A 25052-nucleotide genomic window follows, 5' to 3' on the forward strand; every position below is an offset into this window, starting at 1 on the left:
GGATTTTACTCAGCCTGATAATGCTAGATGCAAATGGCAAATGCCCATTTTGAAGCTCTTCACAGAGCCATTTCCCCGTTTCCATTTTGTTTGGATGGGCAAGAAAGATGACTTCGGACGATCCAATTGGGCCTTAAGAGGTAGTGAGATAATATTTAGAAAGTCTCTTCGTCCCATCAGGCCTGAGTTACTTGGCTTCAAGAGAGAGCAATAGGACACTGCGGTGGACTCAATCTGTTAAATTTAAAAATTAAATAAATTTAATTTTTTTAAAAAATTGATCAAAAACGATTAAATATAAAAATATTAAATCAATCAAATAGTGAAATAATTCAATCAATTCAGTTTTGAACAAAAAGGACTAAAATTTTATCACTTTTTTTTTACAAATTACAATATTAAAATATATAAATTTCATTTATAATTATAAAATATGAAATAAAAATTAATTATAAAATATATATTTTATATAAATTTAAAAATAATATATATAAAAATATTGTATATATAATTAGTTTGATCTTTTGATAAGATCGATTCAAAAATTTGTAAATAAAAAATTAATTAAATAAATCAATTAAATCTAACTATTTTATCCAATCGTATTTAATTCGATTTAATCATTCGTTCGTTTTAATTTTACTCATTCTTACCTGACTTCTTTTGGCAGCCCATTCTTTGACGTTGTTGGACCATTGCACCTTATCTCAAAATGAGCTAGCTAATCTAATATAGATCCAAAAGTAACTAAATTTATTTTTCATAGTAAATATAAAAAAATTAGATAAATAATAAAAAATATCTTATAATTTGAGACATAATAAATTTAACTTAAGATATAATATTTGACACTTAATTATCCCTTTTGTTTTGTTAAATTCTTCTTGACACCATTAAAAATAAGGTGTTTAAATATCTCTTATTCCATTAAATTAATATTAATAATAAAATTAAAATATTCTTAAAAATAAAGTTAACTATGGTAAGTAAAAAGTAACCACTTTTCAACAATAAAAAATAAAAATTAGGCAATTAATGTCCAAATTTAAAATTTCAAGAGACATTTATTTTATTTTAAATTACAAAACATTTGTTTGGAATGTTAAGAAACTCATTTTTAATTAAACAAATAAAATGACTAAAAAAATTAAGATTTCATTTGGTTAATAATTTTATTATTCATTTTTTTAATAAAAATATATAAAAGTAACAAGTAAGTGACAATTTTTTGTTCTTTATAATTACAAAAGAAGAGTATTTCTATGTTCTAAATTATATAGTGGTACTTATTTGGGTTGACTTGTAATTACGAACTATGCCAAGTGGCCAAGTGGACTTTTCGAAATTTGACCATCTCCTAAGTGGAAATACACGTGGCATCTCATTTGCAAAAATAATAAATAAAAAAAAGAATGAGCACATCTGTCGTGACGGCCAAAATTTGGGAACAACAGAGCTTTATATGGCACAGAAAATATATTTTTAATTTAATTTTGCATTTTAACAGAGTCGACGGGTCGCAACCCAGCGCGGTCAATGGCGATGCAGCTCCTGAGACGGCGAGCCACTCAGATCCTTTCCCGCTCCGACCTTAACCCTAACCATACCTCGCCGCTATCCTTAGCTAGAGCTTTCTGTTCCGCCACCGCTACCATCCGAGCCACTCTCTTCCCTGGAGACGGCATCGGCCCCGAGATCGCGGAGTCCGTCAAACAGGTTCGTTCCCCCTATTTCCGAATTTTCGCTGCACCGAATTTTCGCTTGGAAAGTCTTGATTTTTCAGTTTCGTTTTATTTGTTTCGATGGATTGGATCTTAAGTATTAGAAATGAAAATTTTTGCTTTAAAAAGTTTTTAATTTAGGCGCAGTCTGTCAGAAATTAGATATTTTTAGTTTAAAAGAAGCTAATTTTATAGAATTATAAAAATATACATATTTGTATAAAAATATCATTATCAAGACCCAATTTTTATTTATATTTCGTGAAATTAGGGTGGGAACTGAGTAATTTTAATTGCTTCAGGTTTTTCAAGCAGCTGACGTGCCGATTGAATGGGAAGAACATTATGTTGGGGATCAAATTGATCCAAGAACTCAGAGTTTTCTAACTTGGGAAAGTTTAGAATCAGTAAGAAGGAATGGGGTAGGCTTGAAAGGTCCAATGGCTACACCTATTGGTAAAGGTCATCGGTCTTTGAACCTTACTCTAAGGAAAGAACTTAATCTGTATGCCAATGTCAGGCCGTGTTCTAGCCTTCCGGGATATAAGACTCGGTATGATAATGTAAATCTTATTACTATTCGTGAAAACACGGAAGGGGAGTACAGTGGACTCGAACATCAAGTAAGTTTGTTTCTATAGTTTGTATGCAATTTGATAGATGGGGTATTTACTATAAGTATGAGGAGGCAATTCTTTTGCTTTGGGTGGTAGGTGGTGAGAGGTGTGGTTGAAAGTCTCAAGATTATTACTCGTCAGGCAAGTTTGAGGGTGGCTGAATATGCTTTTCACTATGCCAAGACCCATGGAAGAGAGCGAGTTTCTGCTATTCATAAAGCCAATATTATGCAGAAAACAGATGGTCTTTTTCTTAAGGTCTGCCAATTTAAATGCCTAGTTTGTTGGTTCTTCATTAATTTCCTAGAGTCACTGTTTATTAAAGTTGGTTTGCTTTTCTGTTTCTAGTGCTGCCGTGAGGTTGCAGAGAAATACCCTGAGATAACATATGAGGAAGTAGTCATTGACAATTGCTGTATGATGGTATGACAGATTTCCTCCTATAAGTATTATGTTGTTCTTTTTTCCCCACTTTTGATGTGATGGGAGAGGTCAGATTTTGAATCAGCTGCTTTAAGGGCTACCTTTCTGCTTATATTACTTTTGACATCTGACAGAAAGAGTCCTTGTTTAGACATGCACAGAATTGCATTTTCATCTTTTATGGAAGTGAAAACTGATATTTAGAACTAATTTCATTTTGTACTACCCGCAGCTTGTGAAGAATCCAGCACTTTTTGATGTTTTGGTGATGCCTAACCTCTATGGTGACATTATCAGCGACCTTTGTGCTGGATTGGTTGGGGGCTTGGGTTTAACACCAAGGTAACTAAACCTTCCTAAGAATCACCAGTGACATACATTTAGATGGTTTAACAGCATTTATGTCTTCTGCAGTTGCAATATTGGTGAGGGAGGAATCGCCCTTGCTGAAGCTGTTCATGGTTCAGCACCTGATATTGCTGGAAAGGTTAGCCGTCAAATCTATCTTATGATTTCTAATGGAGTATCTGTTGTTCATTTATTTATGTGTTGCCATTCATTTTGCATAGACAAGGAGCACTTGTGAAAAATGTGAAGATTTGTCTAGGGATTGTTAGTCATGTAGTAATGGTTGAGAGTTGAGATTGGATATCTCAAGGAAGACTATTAAGGTGTAACTGTATGCATTATGCTAATTATCAAGCTGTGTCAGGTTTTCAATTTTGGATTCTCTGCTTGGTTATTGGAGTTTCTAGATTGTGGTTCTTTAAGTTTGGAGGAAATGGTGGTAGTTTGGAGTAAAAAACCCATTAGGGTCATGTTTTGCCTGTCATGATTTGTTAATTGCATCTGCCAAGTGCCTTCTGTCTTTTCTCTTTCAACTGTAATTTTCTGAGTTTAATTTCAATTCTCATTGCACCAGCTAATTATTTATATGGTTGACATTATTTAGAATTTGGCAAATCCAACTGCTTTACTATTGAGTGCGGTCTCAATGTTGCGCCACTTAAATCTTCATGACAAGGCCGACAGGATTCAGAATGCCATTCTCAAAACAATTGCTGAGGGGAATCATCGCACTGCTGACCTTGGTGGCTCTGCAACAACAACTGATTTTACCAACGCCATTTGTGATCACCTTTAGAGATTGTTTCTTTGCAGGCATTTCTAGTTTTGCATTGGATTTCTTTGCAACTTGTCTGCCTTGTTTTTCACCTCGGCTTAAATGTTTTCCTTCTTCTCTTATGAAGAGGAATAAAAATAACATCCCCTTGATGGCGAAGGGACGTATCTTCTTAACTCTTTGAGCTTCAGCCATGGAGAATATGTGGCGTCATTTAAATTTGCGAAGCAAACATTCAGCCTTACTGGGGCCTTTATAAGGAAATGTATACAGTGGTTTCACTAAGTAGTTTATCATAAAATAAACCATGAAGATGATGTGTTTCTTCTTCATGGTCTTTATTTCCCGACTTTGATGAGCTGTATTTTCACATATTGATGCGACTAAGGTGGAACATTGTTATATCCACAATTATTTATTTCATTGAAATTAAACAAGTTACAGCTTGCAGACTGTTGTGTTTCCTGCTGTCATGCCTTCCTAACAGTGCTTTTGATTAGTTCACTTATGAGAAAGCTTTTGGTTAGTCACAATTTGTTGAAGCGCAATTCGGATCTTTACTTTCGAATCAAAAGACCAATGGATGTCAATAGATAACGGTGCAGTTAAGATTCACTGCAGGCTTCGGTTTTTCCAAGACAAATTTCGAATACTATCGAGAATCCAAAATGTTTAAGCTATTCATAGTGTCTAGAATGTGTCTGAGACCTATACATTTATACATGAAATTTGGTCATGACTATGTCAAGAATTTGTAAAAGGATTCCCCATGCTGATCAATCATCATCTGATAAACAAATGGGTTCTACACCAAAAGCAGCTGGGACAACCGGAGAACCAGTGGCCACTCGGTCTGTTAGATTGGGTACGTGAGAAATCAATCCCAAGTTATGCCTAGGTCTTAACTGATGTTGTGGGTTAGGACCAGCATGATTGCCAATATCCAGAGGAACTTCTAGTGCTGAAACATAACTATTGAAAACTGGAAAATGAATACCAGATGATTCTCTTGGCAGCCTAGGTGTTCCATAAGGTAGGTATGGTGAAATTGGCTGTGGATTACTTGCCAATTGCTGAACGGGCATCTTTCCACGCAAGGCTGATATATGAGGTGTCGACATGGGTGGTGGATTTAAGGCTCGAAGGTGTGGAGCTGGTGCTCGTGCATTGCCAACCCAGCTGCTTCCACTAACACGGATTGCAGGACTGGAATGTGGTGCAACAACACCAGTGGGTGAATGGTTAGACATCTGTGCAGGTGCTGCTGCACCTAGGCCTGTCAATGATGGAATTTGTGGATCAAGCATCAGAGAAGGTTGCCGAATCAACTGATTAATGAAACTGTCAATCGCTGCAAGAACAAAATGTGGTCAGAAGCCAGATGAAGTTAAAGGCAGGAAACACCACAGGTATCACTTTATTTCTGCACAAAGATACACTTATAATACACGTGATATAACAAGCAAATTCATATAAATCTGCAATCATAACCATAAAGCTGAATGTGTCTTCCTTTCATTTGAAAGAGCATATACAAGTTGTAATACGGAACTAGTTGCATCAGATGAACGCTGCCTAAAATCATGAAACATGTGATTGATAGGTTTAGTGCAGAATTAGCAAACTTTAGAGCAGAATCTCTAGAATGAACAATGATACTTTATAATTACTCTAAGAACAAACAAGTCAAATATTTTCTAAAAGAGGTTTATTTCCTGCCATGTACCTGGTGATCCAGCTGCATTTTTTTCCAAATTAAATGTCAGTGTTTCTGCCAATATGTTATTTAAGCAAACTTTGCCGCAATAACTCTCAAGATCCTGTCCCTTTTGCATGAATGCTACTTCAGCATCTTGAAGAAGCATGTCATACTTTTTACATATTTCTTCCATCTCTTTATCACGCTCAGACTTCAGCCGTGATATCTGCTCAATTGGGAAAGAGATGCAATAATGCTCACATCATTTAGTTGACTAAACATGACATCAAAATGTAAAAGAGAAACTAAATTCATCTTGCACATACCATATCTTCATGTAGCTTCAAAGTTTGCTCCCTAAACTTTTGTATTCTCTCCAGCTCCATGCGAAGTGGGTTTGAGCAAGCAGGCTGAGGAGTCACACTCACAGGTCTCACAATGTTGACTTGATGAGGAAGATTGTTTGGAGATCTTAAAAGAGTAGTTGTGCTCCTTTGGTTCTCAATGCACATTTGACTTTCACCCACAGGTGTACTTGCAGATGGTTCTTGCGGCACAAGTGTAACTGAATGCATAACAGGAGGACCAGATGATTCATCTAGTGGAACCTCTAATACTGGTTTTCTTGGAACTGGAGCCTCTTGACACAAAGCATGCTGATTGCTGCTGAGAAGATGTTGTATCCCAGATGCAGGTATAGTAGATATACTGCTCTCAGAGGAAGATGACCTTATAGGAAGTAGTGAGGAGACAGCTGTCTGCAATTAAGATTAGAACAGAACAATTAGCAATTAGAGGCGCCATTTATCAATGAATTTATCAAAAAATATATCTGCTGGAACTTTAAACTTTTGCATGACTACACCTAATGGAGTAAAGTTTCTAGAAGTTCTGTACAGCCCTTATTAAGATAAACAGTCTTTCTCTCTCCATGTGCACGTTGGACAAGGGGGGTATTTATCATTGAATTTATCCAAAAACTATAATTGATGGCTGTAACTTCTTCTGTTTTTTTCAATACAGGGGATTGGATATCAATATACACAAAAATCAATCTAGTCATCTAACCTTTTCTTACCTCTTGGCATAGCAATGAATATGATTCAGCAGTGTTAACATCTGCCTCCACCAAGGATTGGCCAGTCCCAGTAAACTCCAAAGCATTCAAATCTCCAGGGAGATGAGTAACTGCACTATCATGTTGACTGATACTTGAAAGAGTTGCTCTTTCTAAGGACACTGCATCTGTTTCATCACTTTCTTCATTGGGATGGGCAGCATTGGTAGTTTTCACAAGGTCATTGCCTGTAACCATCGCATTATATTGGGCTTGGGGAACTTCAGAAGGCTCTGCTACAAAATCGGTGGCCAGCAGTCTAACAGGACTTCGGTGGTGTCGAGAATCTGATATAAGGGCATGATCTTTCGGTTGATCACTGGGACTACCAAAAACAGTTGCTCTTTCTAAGGTCACTGCATCTGTTTCATCACTTTCTTCATTGGGCTGAGTAGCATTGGTAGCTTTCACAAGTTCATTGCCTGTAACCATTTCATTACATTGGGCTTGGCGAACTTCAGAAGGCTCTGCTACAAAATCAGTGATCGGCAGTCTAACAGGACTTTGGTGGTGTCGAGAATCTGATATAAGGGCATAATCTTTTGGTTGATCACTGGGACTACCAACCTTAAAATGCTGCTTTCCATTAGTGGCTCTCACTCCTTCCAATACAATTACTTCTTTTCCACCATGCTCTGGGTCAGATCCAAAGTGACCAGCTACCAATCTCATAGGTAAACTGGATACTGTCTTCTCAGTAAGAGATTCATCAGGACCGTTAGATGATGTACTGTGTAAAGTTCCACTTTGACTACAACTAGGCATAGATGGTATAGTTTTAGGCACAGAATGTTGGGGGTTTACACAAACTCTCTTTGAACAATTTGACTTCTTGTAACCCTTTACATTCTCGGAACATTGAGCAAACTTTTTCGCAACACTCTGCAATTTGGAGTAAATATAATCTACCTCTTCCTCCCTGCAATCCAAATTTAAGCGTAGTTTTGCAAGTGCAAGTGATTTGTTCTGATTAATCTTATGTTCCAATAAATCAGCAGCTGTCCAACACTACAAATTACACAGTTCATTAGCAAACTGCATGTACAATGAATGTGAAACATGCTTGCAACAGCGGAATTGGGCATGCCCATGCAATGAGCGTGAAAACTTTGTAAAGTGCAGCAAAATCTGAAAAATAGCACTTGGCAAGCCAAAGTGTTTCTAGAGATGTATATGAGAAGAAAAAGACCAAAAAGAGGGGGGAAAATGAACCCAAATGAGCAAAAGAAGCAAGAGACAGGTCTTAAGCGCAATAGATGTTTGGGGACATTGACAAGCTTTCTATGTTACTGGGAGCTCTGTTTGGCAGCAAAGATGGTTCTGTGAATATAATTAAAGATGTGATAACAGGACCAACTTCCTGACAAAGTGAAAGTAATGAATCAAAGGGTATTTCACATGTATTTTAACATTTTATAAACAGGATGTGGTACTGCAGGAGAAATCCCAGAAAAGTAAATAAACATGCAAAAATTTAAGACCTTCTGGCAGCATAAAGTAATAAAATTTGCAAGATTTCTAGGTTGGTCATAACTCATAGGTTAGTTGAACAGTATTCAAGAAAAATACAAATTAGACGAGAATTTCATATCCCAGTAATCAACACTGTATGCACCTTAATGTCATCCGAACTGATACATCCATTTACACTGTATCAGAATCAATTTACTCTTAAATCTTGTCCAAGTATGAGCAAGCTTACACTCACATTCACATGTAAGCACACTAGAGCGAAAGAGAGATGATGCTTATGTATAGATAAATTCAATTATTTTTAGTTCCTAATGATAAATAATCATTCATACAACAAAGACAACATTCTACACTAAGTGTTAGAATCATTCTAACCAGAGATATCTGGTATGCCTGTGATGCAGAAACAGATTCCCAGCTAACATCATAATCTCGCATTATGTCCTCAAGAAATGCCACTGCAGTGCCTCTGACATTCTCCTACATTAAAGGTCAAAATGTAACTTTCCAAAATTTCATCAAATTTAGAAACAGATATAACAGAACTACTACCATTAGTGTTCACAGAACAATAATGCCAATTTGTTTCACAGCAAAGATTATTTACACATTTATCTGCTTAATTTGCCACTCCGATTCACAGGGCTTCTTTTTATTTTAATAGGAGTTTTTGGGGTTTTCATCTTAATTTCCAAAATTCAAATCTCACAGGGGAAATCAGTTTATTTTTGAGGGTCAAGGTTTATTATATTTAGAGCTGTCTCATGGAGAACCTATATAAGTTTCTATTTATTTTTTTACAACTCAATGAAATATTATCAGGATTTTGCAACTGGTTGGTCTTTCAAAAAGGTATTTCTTCTCTCCAAGTGTGATACCATAGCAGAAAAATCTTTTTTTTTTCTTTTGGTTGGGAGAGGGGTGGGGGGGGCGGGGGTGTCTGGGGGAGGGGGTGATGTTAAAGTAACAACTTCTCAAGACTTCTTTTATATTCACACTGGAGAGACAATGAATAATTCCAGGAACCTATATATAGAAGGCCAATACTAATCTTTTCCCCTTATTTGATAAAGTTATTTACCAAATAGACAAGTCAACCACAAATCCCGTTTCAAGCTGTACTTTTCAAGCCCCATACCTACTTTCCCCTTGTCCTACACTGCAGGTATATTACAGACTTATTTTTAAGCCCCATTAAATTTCAGAAAACAATTCATGTACAAATAATTAACTCATTCAGAGATTCCAATTTTCCCCCATTTATAGAAACTTAATGCCAGCCTTTCCTTAAGCAGGGAAATATAAGGAGATCCAAGCAAATACATTGCAATATCAAATGCAAACTTCACACTGCTTTGTATTGTGCATTAGAGAATGATATTTATACAGATCTGCATATTTGTGCACTGCATTGATGTATGTTGCCTTCTGAATCATCTAATCACCTTGTTATTTAATTTTCCACGCTAATTTACACAACATAGGAAAGGAAACGTATCACACTGAACAATGGATGCATAAAAGAATTTTAACTAATTTTTTTAATTGGTCAAAATCTACATGTAAATTTAATTTAAATTCATATAAAACAAACTCAAAGGTGTCGAAAGAGTGTACTGTACTGGAAGTAGCAGAGCTTCACAAAGTTTTGAGATCCCCAGCTTCAGCAACAATTGATTGTTCTGCCACATGATATATATATATATATATATATATATATATGTTTCATCTCTCAGATTAAATCAAGTTGACTTCAAATTACTCTTTTAGTATCATCAAGCAAGGAAGGCACCAATAGTAAGTATTTACCTGATTAACATCTTTCTTACCATCTGTTGAGCCAGGAAAATTTGTCTCACCTATGTCCTTTGATGCCGCTGTAGAAAGAAAAGCTAGCTTTAGAAAAGCGGAAAAGGAGAGACACTAAAATCTTGATTTTTTTCTCCGCAACAACCATCTTGACTTCATCATTTTCCACACAACTAGGAATCTTCCCAGTTAAAACATTTAAAAACTAACTAGCATTTTAGGAATTTGTCCATACCAGCCAGCTTTCTTTTCTTGTTTGCAACAGTTATTTTCCTTTTGCCTTTTAACTTCCAGTTTGGATATGTAGGATCATCCGTGCTGTTGACCACTGTCTGGCTTTTCTTTATAATACCACCATCTCCAAATTCAGATTTTCTTGGTGGATCATCAAGATATTGAAACTTCTTTCTTCTTGGAGAGGACTCAGATAACAATTTCCACTGCGGTTGCCTTCCTTCAAGCAGTTTTTGCCAAGAAAATGTTGATGGTTCATGGTTCATCAATCCTATTTCTTTTTCACCAAATAAAGAAATGTTTCCATCGTAGACAATGTTCTGAGGTACTTTTGTAATAAATGAACATTTGGCAGAATGATAGCTCTCACCTCTGCAAGGTAATTGCTTTAGCAACTCTAATAATACAGCATTCAGAAATGACTGTTCACAAGAAACATTTGAAACTGAGAACAACTTACTACAGCCATGAAATTCATCAAGCTTATTGAATAGATAAGAAGCACCCCAACTTAGCAATCTAAGGCAACTGTTCCTGTTTAAAGTTCGTATATTGCTATCTGCTCTTCTACCTTCCTTAGCAAGAATAAGAATTTTTTCTTCAACAGTAAAAGATGAATACAAACGAAATACTTTGAGCTGCTCAAACTGTGAACCAATAGAGATCCTATGCAGGGCCTTTATGTCATTCTGTGGCTCCCAATCACTGTCAAATAGAATGACAACGTCGACCGCTGAAAGTTTAATGCTTGGGAGACAAGCGCGATCTTCAAGCAAAAGAAAAAGTCTGCCACTTTCCTTATCGTTAAACATATTTACAACAGCTTTTTTCTTTGAATTGGCATATCCTCTACCATCAATGCGCACATAAGAATACTTACCAAATCTCTGACAGATAAAGTCATCCAGAATATTTCCTATTGAGTCTCGTCCAGAGCCACCAATTGACTGCACATCATAAATTTAAATGAAAGCATTCTAAACTGTTAATTAATAAACCCTATGCAATCAAGACAGATATATGTCATTGAGAAGTTGGAAACACAAACTTCTTCTTTATAGAAAAATACCAATCAACCACCACATCACAGTGTGATAAATGAGAACAGCGTCTCAAATTTTTCAAAGATAGAGGATGAAGAAACAAATAAACTAGTTAAAGGAGAAGCTGCAGGGACAAAGGCTAAATCATAGTTAAATTATATTTTAAAAAAAATTGCCAGTTAGTTGAAATCTTGCAATCTAACTGATTTCCTGGAAACTTTTGCATGCAAAGTGAAGCCAACCAAAAGGAACTAGTTGCTTAGAAGAATTTACACAGAAAACAATGACTCTTGTGCTAATAATCTTAATCATCAAGCTGCAAGCGACTTGGAGATGGGATGAAGTCAATGAAAATTCATAAATCTTCAAGTTCAGAAATATACAAAAAATGAAAAATCCAATATAGCAAAATAAAAGGCATGGCTCCAATCAGTGCAAGTTTTCCTCTACAAATTATTTACTAATACAAGACATGAATCTATATAGGCAACAAATGCTTAATAAATTCCTTAAAATTTTGATATGAAGATCTTCAATATACTAATTCCAACAACATGTTGAAGACTTCAGATGGTTACATCAAATTGAGGACATTGAAGTACATTCCACAATATTATTCAGAAGGTTTAATGAGGCAAATTCTATAAGGCACATGAAGTATCATATCATCAATTTAAACAATAACTGCTAGCAAGAAGTTTAGACTAATTCCTGATCAACCCCTCAAATGACATCTCATGATTCTGGCACATTATACTTCTCCCCCCCAACACCACACCACCACCACACACACCCCTCGCCCCCCCCCCCCCCCAAGCCCAAAAAAAATAAAAAAAGTCAATGTGGTCTGCCAGGCTACCTGAAAAAGGATTAATACTCGTAGGCCCCTGGCTTTAGTCTCCAAAAGGATTTTATCAAGAAGTTGCAGTTTTCCACTCACTTTTATTCCAACAGCCAAATTCTCTTCTGCAGAAAGACCTTTTGTGACAATGCTTTGCAAAGATTGATCAAGAAGATATGGGTGATCACAACACTGCAAAGAAACACAAAAAATGCATATCGCATGATATTGTCAGTTTAGACTCCACAGCAATAAATGCACTTTAAAGTGATAATTAAAACAACAGAATGCAAAACAGCAGCTAACTCTGAGTGCCATGATCTGGTTAGGCCAACCTTCCTGGTTGCAATGATAACCTCACGAAGAGCATCAGCTGGATCACTCTTCAAAGATGAAGAAAGAAACATTGAGTTTGAAAGCAATGTAGCACAGTACTGCTCAAGTTGCAGATAAGAAAGCTGGACTGGAACCCAATACTCAACAAACCTAGAAGACCCTGACTTGCACTCAAATGCAATATAACTAGCAAATGTTTCCTTTAGTTTGTAAACATTAGTATTAGAGTCAATCTTCAAATGGTCACCGCTTAGCTCATATCCAGAATCAAGGAGGGTCAGCAAATTCTGATAGTCAGCAGAGCAATCCTGAAAATGTGAGCAGTGGATGAGTAAATCTGAGATTGTAAAGAAGGAAGTGGTTATAGATTTAAATATACCTTGATTTGACCACTAACAAGAAGAAGCCTCATATCAGCTATCAGCCTCTTGATTTGTTCAAAATATCTAGACATTCTAGAGCTTTGGCACTCATCAATTACAACAGCTCCCCATTCCACAGATTTTAACATATCTAAGTCCTGCATACAATCACAGAAGACAAATTAAAGTATTTCCTGTGATTGTCTCCTATATCAGAGAAAGTTTGTATTTTAAGTCAGTTGTGACATGAAATAATATGGATTGGAAAAAAAAAAAAAAGGTACCTCAGCAACAACATCAGAAGAGGATAGAAGTATCTCAAACATGATGGAACTCCTTTCATTGTAGAATTCCAATGATCTAATACTACTCCGGACATCTTTGATCCCTTTATAAACTATGATATTGGCAGATGATGCCACACGTAAGAACTCAGATTCCCATACAGAAAGAGCAGTCGACCTTGAGATTATTAGAATAGGCTTCCGTGCAGTAAATTGCAGAGATAAAACAAACAATATCACCTTTATAACCCGCTCCTGAATAATGCAGTGTAATTTGGTCATTTCTTCTGGTCATAAAATATTTGTGTTTGTGCACGTGTGTGTGTGTGTGTGTGTGAAAATGAACTCACATCCATACAAGCAATCCAAGAGAGATTGAAAATGAAAACCTGACCTACACTGTAAAGCGTAAAAACATATGAGAAAATATTAAGAATGTCTGCAAGGGGTTAGTTGTGAAGGGACTATCTCTGGAAGAAAATTCTGAATCCTTCAACGATATCAGCTTCAGTTGATTTTAAATTCTCCATATATAAGTGTAGCCATCTGGCTAAAACTCATGATAAGCTTACTTTCTGGCATTGGGACCCTGGGCAAAGAAGATTCAATATAGTCATTCCAAATAATCTGTGCATATGTTAGCACACACCATCTGGAAAGCCTCTGTTGGAGAGTAATGCATATACCTTCCTAGAGCCCATAACTAACAATTAAGCTTCAACCCTTATTCTGTTGACTAAATTCCAATACAAGGTATTCATCGGGCCTGTGCATTGCCCATGATTCTAAGCACAACTTGCATTTTGAGGAGGTATGGTGGATATTTATTTAATAACATTCTTGAGCTCTTGCCTTTTAGACTAACTGTCCTATTAACAACACACAATTTATAACAAAGAACAACAAAGAATTCTCATATAGCATGCACAGATATATCCTATAATTTTGACAGCTGCCATTTGTAACTGCAAAAATAGAGCCTAATTAATCACTCACTCAAGCTTTGTTCGACAAAATGCTTTTGCAGTGACAAGAATAAAACTGATCTTTTGATTATAATTAACACCTCAAAAAGCTGCGCATTTGCAATAAATAAACAAATGAAAGCGAAGAAGAGGACACTCATGTAGTCAAAGTTCATTTACAATAGCAAATGCACACATACACAAATTTTTATAATAAAATCAAAGAGGATATTATGTTTCATGAAGCATCTCAGAAACAGGAACCAGAAGAAAAATAGGGACGGAAACAAGGTAAACAACCATCTACCTGATCAACCTGGTCATCATAGACAACAGCATTCTGACATTTGTTCCAATGTGCAAGAAGCTTATTAACATAACCTAGATAACGGTCATATTCTCCAGGTGAACCTCCAAATGACAACTGTGACAATTCAGAAACGCTGCATTTTTCCTTCTGCAGAACCAGCAAATTGTTTACAATAAATTCATAAGCCCATAATCTGAATACAAAATTAAAATACTCACCCAAGTAGCATTAGATTTAAGGCCCATATACAGAATAACAAACATCAGCAGCTAGCGAAAGAGGCATGAGTACACAAACACAGTATATGCTGAAGATAAGCACAAGCTCATAATCTAAGAACAGCAGCATACTGCAGCACAGTTATAAGAGACTAATACAAGTAAGACTTGAATATTATACAGAGTGATAATCATGATAAGACTGAAACAGGCATGAGTATTACACAAATAAACAAAAAATCCTATACTTTGCTCAAGCTCATGTATCTAAGAACAGATCTATACTGACTGAGAATAAACAGGCAGAAGGGACTTGAATAAAGCAACAGTAGGCTGAAATGGGCACTTTATATTCTTTTTCCATTCTTATCAATTGAAGTTCTTATAAACTATTCTCTCCAGCCTCTCATAACCTTTTTCAATTGAAATAAAATATTCATCTTAAACACTAACAATTGATTTTGCAATTTCACAAATTAATTCAAGATTCACCTTCTTTACTTTCAAGTCAGTTGCCTATTGGAAGTTTTATTTACACAAAGCACAAGCTCAAGGAGCACCAATCATACTAGAAAAGCACCCTCATGTTACTACGTTATTGGAGTGCCTTTCCAAAATCCCAGCTACCCTGGAATCCTACTGACAAAAAACTAACATTGCAGGATCGTAGCAGTAATAAAGTTCCATAACCTACTCGATAGCATCATCTACACCCCATCCAGCTCTTCTACTCTAATTTAGCACCCCAAGTTGAGGAAAATTTAAATCTGAATTTCTACTTAAACAACCAAATCCAACAAGTATACAGAGAAACCAAAGGATAAGAACAAAATGTAAAGGAAAGGGAAAAAATATAGCATCATTAAAACTTTTAAAACTACTCAGAACCAAAGGTAATTGTCATCGCAACAGCTATCAGGCAAACTCACTTCAAAACCATACTCTAAAGTTACAGCACCCCAAGTTCACAACCTTTTCCTCAATAAATACTTTGATTAGCTTCTGCATGCCATGGGACATGCTTTTGTTTAGCAATGAGTTTGCATGTTAAAGGGTGAATTTGTTACAGATGAAAAAAGACTCAGAAATTCAAAGGCATTGTATGAAAGAAACCATGTACATTTAGGTTATACCTATAAAGATGGAATAAATATGCAGTAAGTAAATAAGTACAATTTACATCTATTTGTCAGTTTTCCTATATTAGAAGCACCTTCTCTTCTTCAGAATGGGAAGACAATGTTTCGGACTTTAGGTGCCGAATTTCAAAATCTCTTATGAGCTTCATAGCTTCAGGTGATGTCAAAAATGAAGAATTCTCCAATTCCCATGTAGCATGCTCATAACCAAGGCCAGTCCATTTCACGAGCCACTCATAAGTGCAATCTAAATCATTCTCATCAGAATTTGTAGGAAACAATAACTTTCTCTTCTGTAGCAAACGATGTGGAACAGTCCACTCTGTTTTCCACCAAATCACCTGAAAGAACCACTCAACCCCCATGCCGGCCCACAATGAAAGTGAAAACATATATTAATATTGTTCTTCCCACTAAACCAGGAAGAGATATGCATCTCTTTTTCCTTGATTGGGACCATATAAAGTAAAACATGAAAAACTACTAAGAACCTGATTTTTGCTATTATATTTTGTAACAAGTCTTGGAGCCTCCAAAAGCAGCCTTTTTTCAGGAATCCAGCGGTTGTGAACATGAGAAAGACCTCGGTACTTTACAAAGTATTGCTTCTCCCACTGCATTGCTAACACCACAGAACCAACTAATCATTACCAAATTTTACTTCTTAAACATGGTAACACTGTATCCACTAATTAAAAAAGTAGAAAGCAAGCATTACAAGAGTATAATGAGTTGTACTTTTATTATCAGAAACTGCCTCTCTAGCATCCCAAATGGACTCTACTTCAGAGACAGAATGCACACCAAGTTCTTTCTTCTTTTTAACACACCAAATACAGTGCCACACTCCAGGAGGATAATTACTTAGAGCAGGGACAAGACAGGAAAGATGAAAAACCCTTTTGCACCCTTTTCCAATACAGGACCTGAAATTTAACAAATAAGATGCAAAGTTACTAAAATGAAATATATAGATAGAAGATGGACAAATGAAAGAAAAGATAATAGTAAAACGATTAACAACTTTAAATATGTGAACATATACACAACTCTACGGCAATATTTTACAAACCAATTATATCATATTAACAAATCAAATATCTAGTTCAAAAAAGGATAAAGAAAAACCAGGAAGGCTAGAAAAGGGGAGACGTAGGCGATCTGAAGAATAAAAAAATGCTACATTTTGAAAATTAGCCAAAGTTAACTTTAATAACCATCTGCATTTATTCTTGGCACAAATAATCCCCAATCAAACTGCATAAAATTGTAAGCTGCACATAAAGAAGACCATCCAATCAAACTCATTCAGCATGTTATGCTCCCCAGTTGTGACCAGTCACATGTTAGAATTTGTTTTGTTCTTTTACCCCCTCCTTAGCCCTTAATGTCATCTTTGCAAAGAAAGTATGCAACACCAAAATGGAGTTTCTAGTAGTAACATGGTTGGTGGCCATAAAACAGTTACATGATATTAACCATAAGTAATGGCCCAAGTTAATTACATGGTATTGTCCATCCAGGATCTTATCCAATCTAAGAAATGAGATATCAAGAAGAAACTAATTATATTTGAGTAACTCACAAAAGCTTTCCACCAAGCATGCAGGTGAAACATGCATTATGTCCACCACCAGATTTAATTTCTAGCTGAGATTCCTTGTCCAATACATCACTGGAATATTCTTCAGTTTGATCCATATTGAGCTCAGAAATCAATTCCTTTCCATCCTGGCATGATCGATAAGAAATAGGAAGAATAATGAACCTTAAGCTTATTGAGTCAGCATAAATGTCAATGGAGAAAAATTATGCGGGAAATAAAATATACTTAGTAAAAGTAAAGCAAGTTAACACTAAATGCTCTGAATAAAGACATTATATGCAAGCTAGAACCTCTAACATAGCATTTGCATTAGTTAGAACACTCCACAGAAATTTGCAAGAGAAAACAATTATTTGTAGGATAAAAATAAATAACAAGAGCTGCAACAGCAATTAGATACTAAGCAAATAACAAATCATCCTCTGTCAGCTTTAAAAACAATGATGAAGAAGTAGGATAATGCTGCAACATGGTAACAAGGAAAAGCATCTATGTTACAGGAAAACTGGAATCAAAACATATGTTTTCTTTAAAGACTACAGTCTCATTTCTCATGTTAATGCATGCATTTTCACCCCATTAGGAACTTGTTAAAGCAGATGCTTCTTCGAAATTGCCTAAAACATGCACATAAAGCTCTTACTTTGAAACTAACTCAGTAAAGCATGTGAAGGATGCAAATGGAAATATGATGTGCAAGAAAAAAAATAGAAAAAGGTCAAATTTTAAAGAATTTGAAGCAGATCGACCTGAACAGGAAAGACACTATGCAATGTGTTCCCCTGTTCTGCATTGCCAGAATAACATTGTTGTGTTGAATCAAAATCCACCCTTCAAAGGTAAAGAGAAGATTAATAGTCATTGATTACCATCAACATATAACAATATGCCTAGAAATTTCATCATCAAGATTCTTGCAGAACATACACGTACATTAACAATAGTCGTGAGCTTTAAGGCAACAAAACAACCAACATGTAAGTAGCCAAGCCAACAAAATGGAGTAGAACGATTTAAGTTAAGCAATGCTAAATTAAAATGAACAATTATCAGTCATTACAACATTTCAAACGCTTTTATCATTTCAATTATTTTACAACGGACACTTAAAGCAAAGTGGTGAAGCATACATGGTGGACACTTTCTAAACACAATTCCACTTTTATTTCCAACCAAAAGTAAAGATAGAGCCTGTATTTAGGCCCTTTGTACAATGGTCAGATCTTTTCTACAATTTGCATTAGTAAAACCCCTGTTCCATCACTAACCATTGGAGAAGAACTGTGGGACCAAAATGATAGTGCACTATCTTGCAATGAAATCATGCTTACAATTCCATCATAACTCATTTCAGGTCAACTAACCAAACATAATCATATATAGATTTCCTCTGGTTGATTGCTGCATTACCTACATGGTAAATACCCATAAGGTTAAATGTTTTTCCAATAATGGGGTTCTAAAAGTTTTTCTTCACAACCTTGGTATAAGAACATAGACATCAGGTATGAATCGTATGATCAATGAAATAATAAAAACTGCCTATAAGAATCAGGATCAAAACTGTAATATGAACATAATCATCAAATATTGAAGTTATGTTACTCAAGAAAAAGAGGCAAAGCATTATGGTAGTTAATGAAGAAATTCTTATCCAGTGGCCAGTAACAACATTTCTGTTTTTCCCATTTTGTGCCTTTCACTGTAACAGGGAGTAAGGAACAGGTATTAGCATGCTAGCTATTTTAGAAATAATAAGTTGCAAAAGCAGTACCTCTGCATTTTAGAACATAATAGGTGACTCTCAATAACTTCCTTCTTGACTTCCTTGCAAGCCTCAGCACTAGTGACGCTCAGTCTTCCATAGGATCCTTAACAAGATTACCAAGTTGATAAAAAAAATAAAAAACAACAACAAAAACCCAGATAATATGGTAAATAAATTATCATATCTTAACAAAACAAAGATTGCTTTTCACACGTAAAGTCCATCTCTAGAGAACTGAGATCTTTGCTGGCCAATGACAGCATTCAATGAGCTAACAAACAACAAATGCGTTTATTCTTTTGAAGCGAACATAAAACATACCTTTTCTGAATTTATAGATACATAAAAACATGCATGAGTGCAATAATAGTCACAAGCACTAGCGACTTATTTTGACCTACCTAGACCACCATCCCCCATTCCTTTCACAATACCAGCACCCGTATGCCCCTCAACACACACACAGAGAGAACAATTTGAATTAAAAATATAAAAGTTGCAGCTATAAGGAGGTTGCAAGTCACAGTATATCTAAGTTAAAATCCATAAATATTCCTGAATACCATTTATGGATACTTCTTGAACTATTGGTGGAGTGGAATAAGGCTGTTACCTGACACTTTATATTTGCTAGCTCGTGATCTCAGCCATTCTCTATAACTACGAGAATCACATCTCATCCTATTAGAAGGATTATCTTCACAGTCTGCAAACCGCTTTACATTGTCATGCGGTTTAACTAGTTCCTGAGGATTCACCAACTTAACTTTCTCATAGCGAAGTGAACTTGAAACTTTTTCATACATCTTTGAGACAGAAAAACATGAGAAGTACCGATCATTTTTGTCCAACCTTTTCATAGATCTTGTCATTCTTGTCTTCTCGAACCACTTTGGCGTCCTCTTTGTTTTGAACATTGGCTTCTCAAATTGCTTTTTGTTTCCACCGCTTGAAGGGCTTGGTGAAGTCAGTATGTTTTTGCACATTTCCCTGGTAAAATTTGTAGAGCAATTTGAATCCTTCCCAGCTGAGGCCAAGGAAGTCGAACCTTTGGCGGTAGTAGAAGTCATTGTTGAACTGTTTGCACCATTACCTTTGGGACTAGAACCAGATATACCACTATTACTTTCCATGGAGCCGACTGCAAACAATTGAAGTGAACAAAATAAGATCAAAATCAAATTTAAAAATAAGCACAGGTACAAGTAAAACAGAGAGGCTATCTGGTAAGTTCTTCCTCAAGTAATTAACTAGGCATTACACTTTGCTCCCTAATTTCTCTTTCAACCCCTTCACAAAATTCAACAATCAAATCAAGACCACTCTTCATCAAATCTACCTGAAATTCTTAATTTCTCCACAGGAATAAAATTTAAACAAAAGAAGAAGAAGAAGAAAGAAAGAAACGGCACAAAGAAATTAAAAAGAAAAAGTCACTCATAGTAGGATCAAAGCAACAGCCATCAACAGACAAAAACACATTCATAGTTATATAAGAACATATAAATACATTTTACTCAGTAAGACTACAAATTTCAAAAAATAAAAAAAAAATTATAAGAGATGAGCATGCAAACACGTGTTAGTGTGAAGTTTAAGGAAGAATACTACATTTTTTGTTCTTTCTATGATTTCTCGGCCAAAAAAAAAAACCAGAGCACTCTAGCTCAAACCGATCCTTAGGTACGAGAATCACAAAACGAAACAAATATTTAACTATGGAAAAAGAACAAAAAAAAACAAATAGCAACTTACGGGGATTTGTTTGGCTTATCGAGAAGTAACATATAACAAATCACAAAGCAAAATGTGAGAAATGTTCTTTGAAAGAGAGAAGAAGAAAATGCAGGAAATTTTGCAGAGGATTTTTTTTTTTTTTTTTTGTGGTGTGGTGGGGGTGCCTGGGTTAAGTGAAAGCAAGGAAGCAACAGTGTTTACAAGCATGGAAGATAGTGCCAGTGGTGGCAGTGGCAGAGTAAAATACAGTGTACGCTGGCACGTGTACAAGAAGACAAAATCGTTCTTTGTCGGTAATTAAGCATGGTTTAGGATTAACTACTCCTGATTAATTAATTGTAAAAATTTGGATTGTTTTCATTTGCGGTTTCGGTTTTTCAAATTTTGATAAGAAAAAAGTCCACTAAATCTTTATACTCATATATTTTATTTTATTTTATTTATGTACTCAAAATAAAAATAATTTATTTTTTATTTTAAAAATTATTATAATTTAATCTTTTTGTAATTCATTTTATCATTAAAAGTGTTGACATTTATACTGACACTTTTACTAACATAACAATGTCAGATGATATTAATGTGATGACGTGATAATATAACATGAAACTAACATAATGATGTAGTAATATTGACATAATACTAACATATCGATATATAAATATCGTGTGATAATACAAAAATGACAAATTAAGAAAAAAAATTTAAAAAAATCTGTATCACGTCATAGGAATTAAATTGAACAAAAATATATAATATAAAGATTAAATTGAACAAAATTAAGATGTTTAAATACTAAATAAAAATAAAATATTTAAAAAATATAAATATTTGAGTACATGATACATATACTTATTAATAAGTTAAATGTTTAAATGTAAACGATTTATGATATTAAATAAATATATAACACCTCAAATATATATATATATATATATATTTACTTAATTATTTAAATCTAGAATAGGTACATTAATTTATCTTATTTGTAAAAATTAAGTTGAAATTTCAATATTTCACAAAAAAATTCATATATAAAGTCGGATTTAGATGAATAATGTGTGTAATGTTGAAATAAAATAATATAAAAATATTAAATAATTTTTTTCTTCTATTTATAACAGTATAAAAATTTAAATTTATATTCTAATTTGATTTAGTTTTCAACTTGAGCAAAACTCAAATTGACGAAATAGGTTGATTTAGTTACAAGTTTCACAATTTACAAATATCTATTTTTTTGAATTATTCAACTCTTACACAATTTACTTTTTATTTAAATATACCCAAAGTTTCTCACAAAATGATTTTATTTAAATTCAAAAATCACAATCGAATTCTATTAAATTTAAATTATAATTTAGATTTATAGAAAATTTGTAAATACAAAACAAAATGGTATAAATATTTACAATTATATTTAAGACTATCAACCATAAATGCAATCTTTAATCTAAGAAATTTTAACCTAAAAAATGTAACAAGAAATATTCAAAAAATAAAAACATAGAAAAAAAAATTGAAAGGGTGAAATAACTCAGGGTGTAATAAGAGGTATGTTAGGCCTAAATGGAACAAGTCAAAACTAGGATTTATTTTTATAATCATTGCTAAAAGTGAAAAAAAAAAAAGAACAAGAACAATGAGACTCAGACACACACAAACGTTGTTATTTGAGAGCTATTTGATCTTTAAATTAAAAAAATTTTAAAAAAATCTAAATTAGAATGAAGAAACATAAATCGTCATTATTGCCCTAATTTCATAACAATTAATTGATGAATTAAACTTCTGTTGAGAGAAACAAAAAAAAACAAAAAATAGAATTGGACTGAAGAGTGGCTAAAGAGAAAAGTAGTTATTACCTTTTATAATTGTAAACACATAACCTTAATTTTTATTGAATTTTTTTTTATAAAAAGAAAATTTAAACTTAATTTTTATAAAAAAAATAAATTAATGTACTTATTTTAAAATTAAAGAATCAAGTAAGAAAATACTTATATATATTTTTTAATACCATAAATCTTTTACACTTAAACATTTAGCTTATTAATAAGTATATGTATCATTGTATTTTTCAAAAATCTTTTTCAATGTAGACCATAAACACTTCAATTTTATTCAATTTAGTCTATGTACTATACATTTTTATTTAATTTAGTCCTTATAACATAGCATAAATTATTTTTTTGAAATTTTTTTTTGATCTACCACATCATTATTGCCAAGTGGCATCGACACATTAACATTGCCATATCATCATATTAGTGCCACGTAGTACTACCATGCCATCACAATAAATGCTACGTGGAACTGTCACGTCACCAAAATTTCATATTAGCGCCATGTCAATGTTGACATGATCACCTTTAATGGTAAAATTAAATGCCATTAGGTGAAAAAATTAAATTGAAATAATTTTTAAAATTAAAAAATTAAATTATTTCAATTTTCAGTATAGGGACTAAATTAAATAAAATATATTAAAATAATAGCTTAGTAGATAGTTTGACCATAAGAAAAAAGAAAACGGTTTTAACAATGTTAGTTAACTTATGTCTATTTAACTAGAGAAGGAAAGAGATATTTTGTAACTTTCATAAATGATTATTCTAGGTTCACTTATGTCTATTTAATTAAAACAAAAGATGAAGGTTTTCAGAATTTTAAATAATATAAATCTATTGTGAAAAATAAAAAAAATAAGAAAATCAAAATACTAAAAAGTGATAGAAGAGGAGAATATTTTTGTACAAAATTTAATAATTTCTATGAAGAAAATAGTTTGATTTATAAAAAAAGTGCTCCTTATACACAACAACAAAATGGATTGGTTGAAATAAAACTTTGGTTGATATGCCTGATGCTGTGTTATTGAATGCACATCTATCATACAATTTATGAGGTGAAGCCTTATTAATAGCATATTATATATTGAATAGAGTTTGTTCCAAAAGTATTAAAGTCTTACCATATGAACTTTGTAATGAAAGAAAACCAAACTTGAAATATCTTAAAGTATGGGATACTTGGCCTTTTATAAAGTTCTTGAACCACAGAAAGCTTAGACCCAAAACAATGAAAGACGTTTTTGTTGGCTATGCCCAACATTCTAAAGCATATAGAATTTTAAATTTATTATCATATGGTATTATATAGTCTATATATGTTGAATTTTTTGAAAATAAAATTTTGTGTAACTCGAATAATAAATTCAATTGTGAACAAAATATCTTAAATTCCAAGTTATGACCAAAGTGATACGACTTCTCATTATACATCTATTAAAAGAAAAAGGGATGGTACTCAAATGAAGTCGAGAATAAATCAAAGAGCCATAAAAAGAAAGCACTTAGATTCAGATTTCATTGACTCGCAAGCATTAGCATTCCTTATGGAAGGAAGTAGAACCAAACTGCATAAAAAGATACCTATTTTGTTAAACATTAAAGATAATTTAAAAACTTTCAAAGAAGTTATGTCTTCAAGGAATGTAGTTTGTTGAAAAAAAACAATAAATGATTAAATGGATTCAATCTTATCAAACAAAATATGGGTTTTAGTTGATCTTCCTATTGAATCAAAACTCATAGGTTATAAATGGGTATTTAGAAGGAAACACAAATAGTTCAGTGCAAAACTTTAAGGCTAAACTAGTTGCCAAAGGTTTCACACAAAAAAAAGTATTTATTATTTTGATACTTACACTCCGGTAGCAAAAATAACATCAATAAGAATGCCTTTAACTTTGACATCTATTCATAAATTACATGTATATCAAATGAATGTTAAAACTGCTTTTTAAATGGAAATCTTATGAAAAAAATATATATGGAGCAACTTGAAGGTTGTTTACTTCGTGAAAATGAAATGAAGGTTTGTGAACTAATCAAATCTCTTTATGGACTAAAACAAGCTCTAAAGAAATTACATGAAAAGTTTGATAGTACTATACTTTCAAACGGTTTTGTACATAATAATGTAGATAAGCTCATTTACTCTAAATTTTCAAAAGACTATGATATAGTCATATTTCTTTATGTAGATGATTTGTTAATATTTGATACAAATATGCTTGAACTTGTTGAAATCAAGAAATAATTGACTTCAGTTTTCAAAATGAAAGATTTCAATAAAGTTGATACAATCTTGAGAATTAAAGTCCAAATAGATTAAAAAATAATTTCATTAAATCAATCGCATTACATGGAGAAAATTTTTCAC

The 25052-nt window shown here is 33.6% G+C and overlaps 2 protein-coding genes across 3 annotated transcripts; one reads left to right on the forward strand and one right to left on the reverse strand.

Moving 5' to 3' along the window:
- Window positions 1-1435: 1435 nt before the first annotated feature.
- On the forward strand, window positions 1436-4120 carry IDH-V (isocitrate dehydrogenase V). Its single transcript, XM_021433269.2, has 7 exons — window positions 1436-1716; window positions 2024-2344; window positions 2435-2596; window positions 2687-2761; window positions 2994-3103; window positions 3176-3248; window positions 3714-4120. Exons 1-7 carry the CDS (start codon window positions 1537-1539, stop codon window positions 3903-3905), a joined length of 1113 nt encoding a protein of 370 aa, XP_021288944.1. The 5' UTR covers window positions 1436-1536; the 3' UTR covers window positions 3906-4120.
- Window positions 4064-21018, reverse strand: LOC110420095 (uncharacterized). Of its 2 annotated transcripts, XM_021433267.2 has the most exons (21): window positions 20844-21018; window positions 19702-20229; window positions 19095-19191; window positions 18070-18151; window positions 17300-17445; window positions 16453-16640; window positions 16206-16336; window positions 15789-16055; window positions 14355-14504; window positions 13083-13337; window positions 12816-12956; window positions 12436-12744; window positions 12119-12292; window positions 10218-11163; window positions 9983-10050; window positions 9796-9855; window positions 8549-8653; window positions 6662-7708; window positions 5910-6341; window positions 5611-5809; window positions 4064-5235 (listed from the first exon to the last, which is right to left on the reverse strand). In XM_021433267.2, exons 2-21 carry the CDS (start codon window positions 20219-20221, stop codon window positions 4661-4663), a joined length of 5892 nt encoding a protein of 1963 aa, XP_021288942.1. In that variant the 5' UTR covers window positions 20222-20229; window positions 20844-21018; the 3' UTR covers window positions 4064-4660. The 2 variants fall into 2 exon arrangements, with proteins under 2 accessions (XP_021288942.1, XP_021288943.1); XM_021433268.2 differs by lacking the exons at window positions 17300-17445; window positions 18070-18151; window positions 19095-19191; window positions 19702-20229; window positions 20844-21018 and having other exon boundaries at window positions 16206-16328; window positions 16453-16624.
- Between the last annotated feature and the right edge of the window lie 4034 nt (window positions 21019-25052).

This window comes from Theobroma umbraticum, unplaced genomic scaffold (assembly GCF_002168275.2).
Source record: "Theobroma umbraticum cultivar Fairchild unplaced genomic scaffold, ASM216827v3 scaffold_86.0, whole genome shotgun sequence".
Lineage (NCBI taxonomy): Eukaryota > Viridiplantae > Streptophyta > Magnoliopsida > Malvales > Malvaceae > Theobroma > Theobroma umbraticum.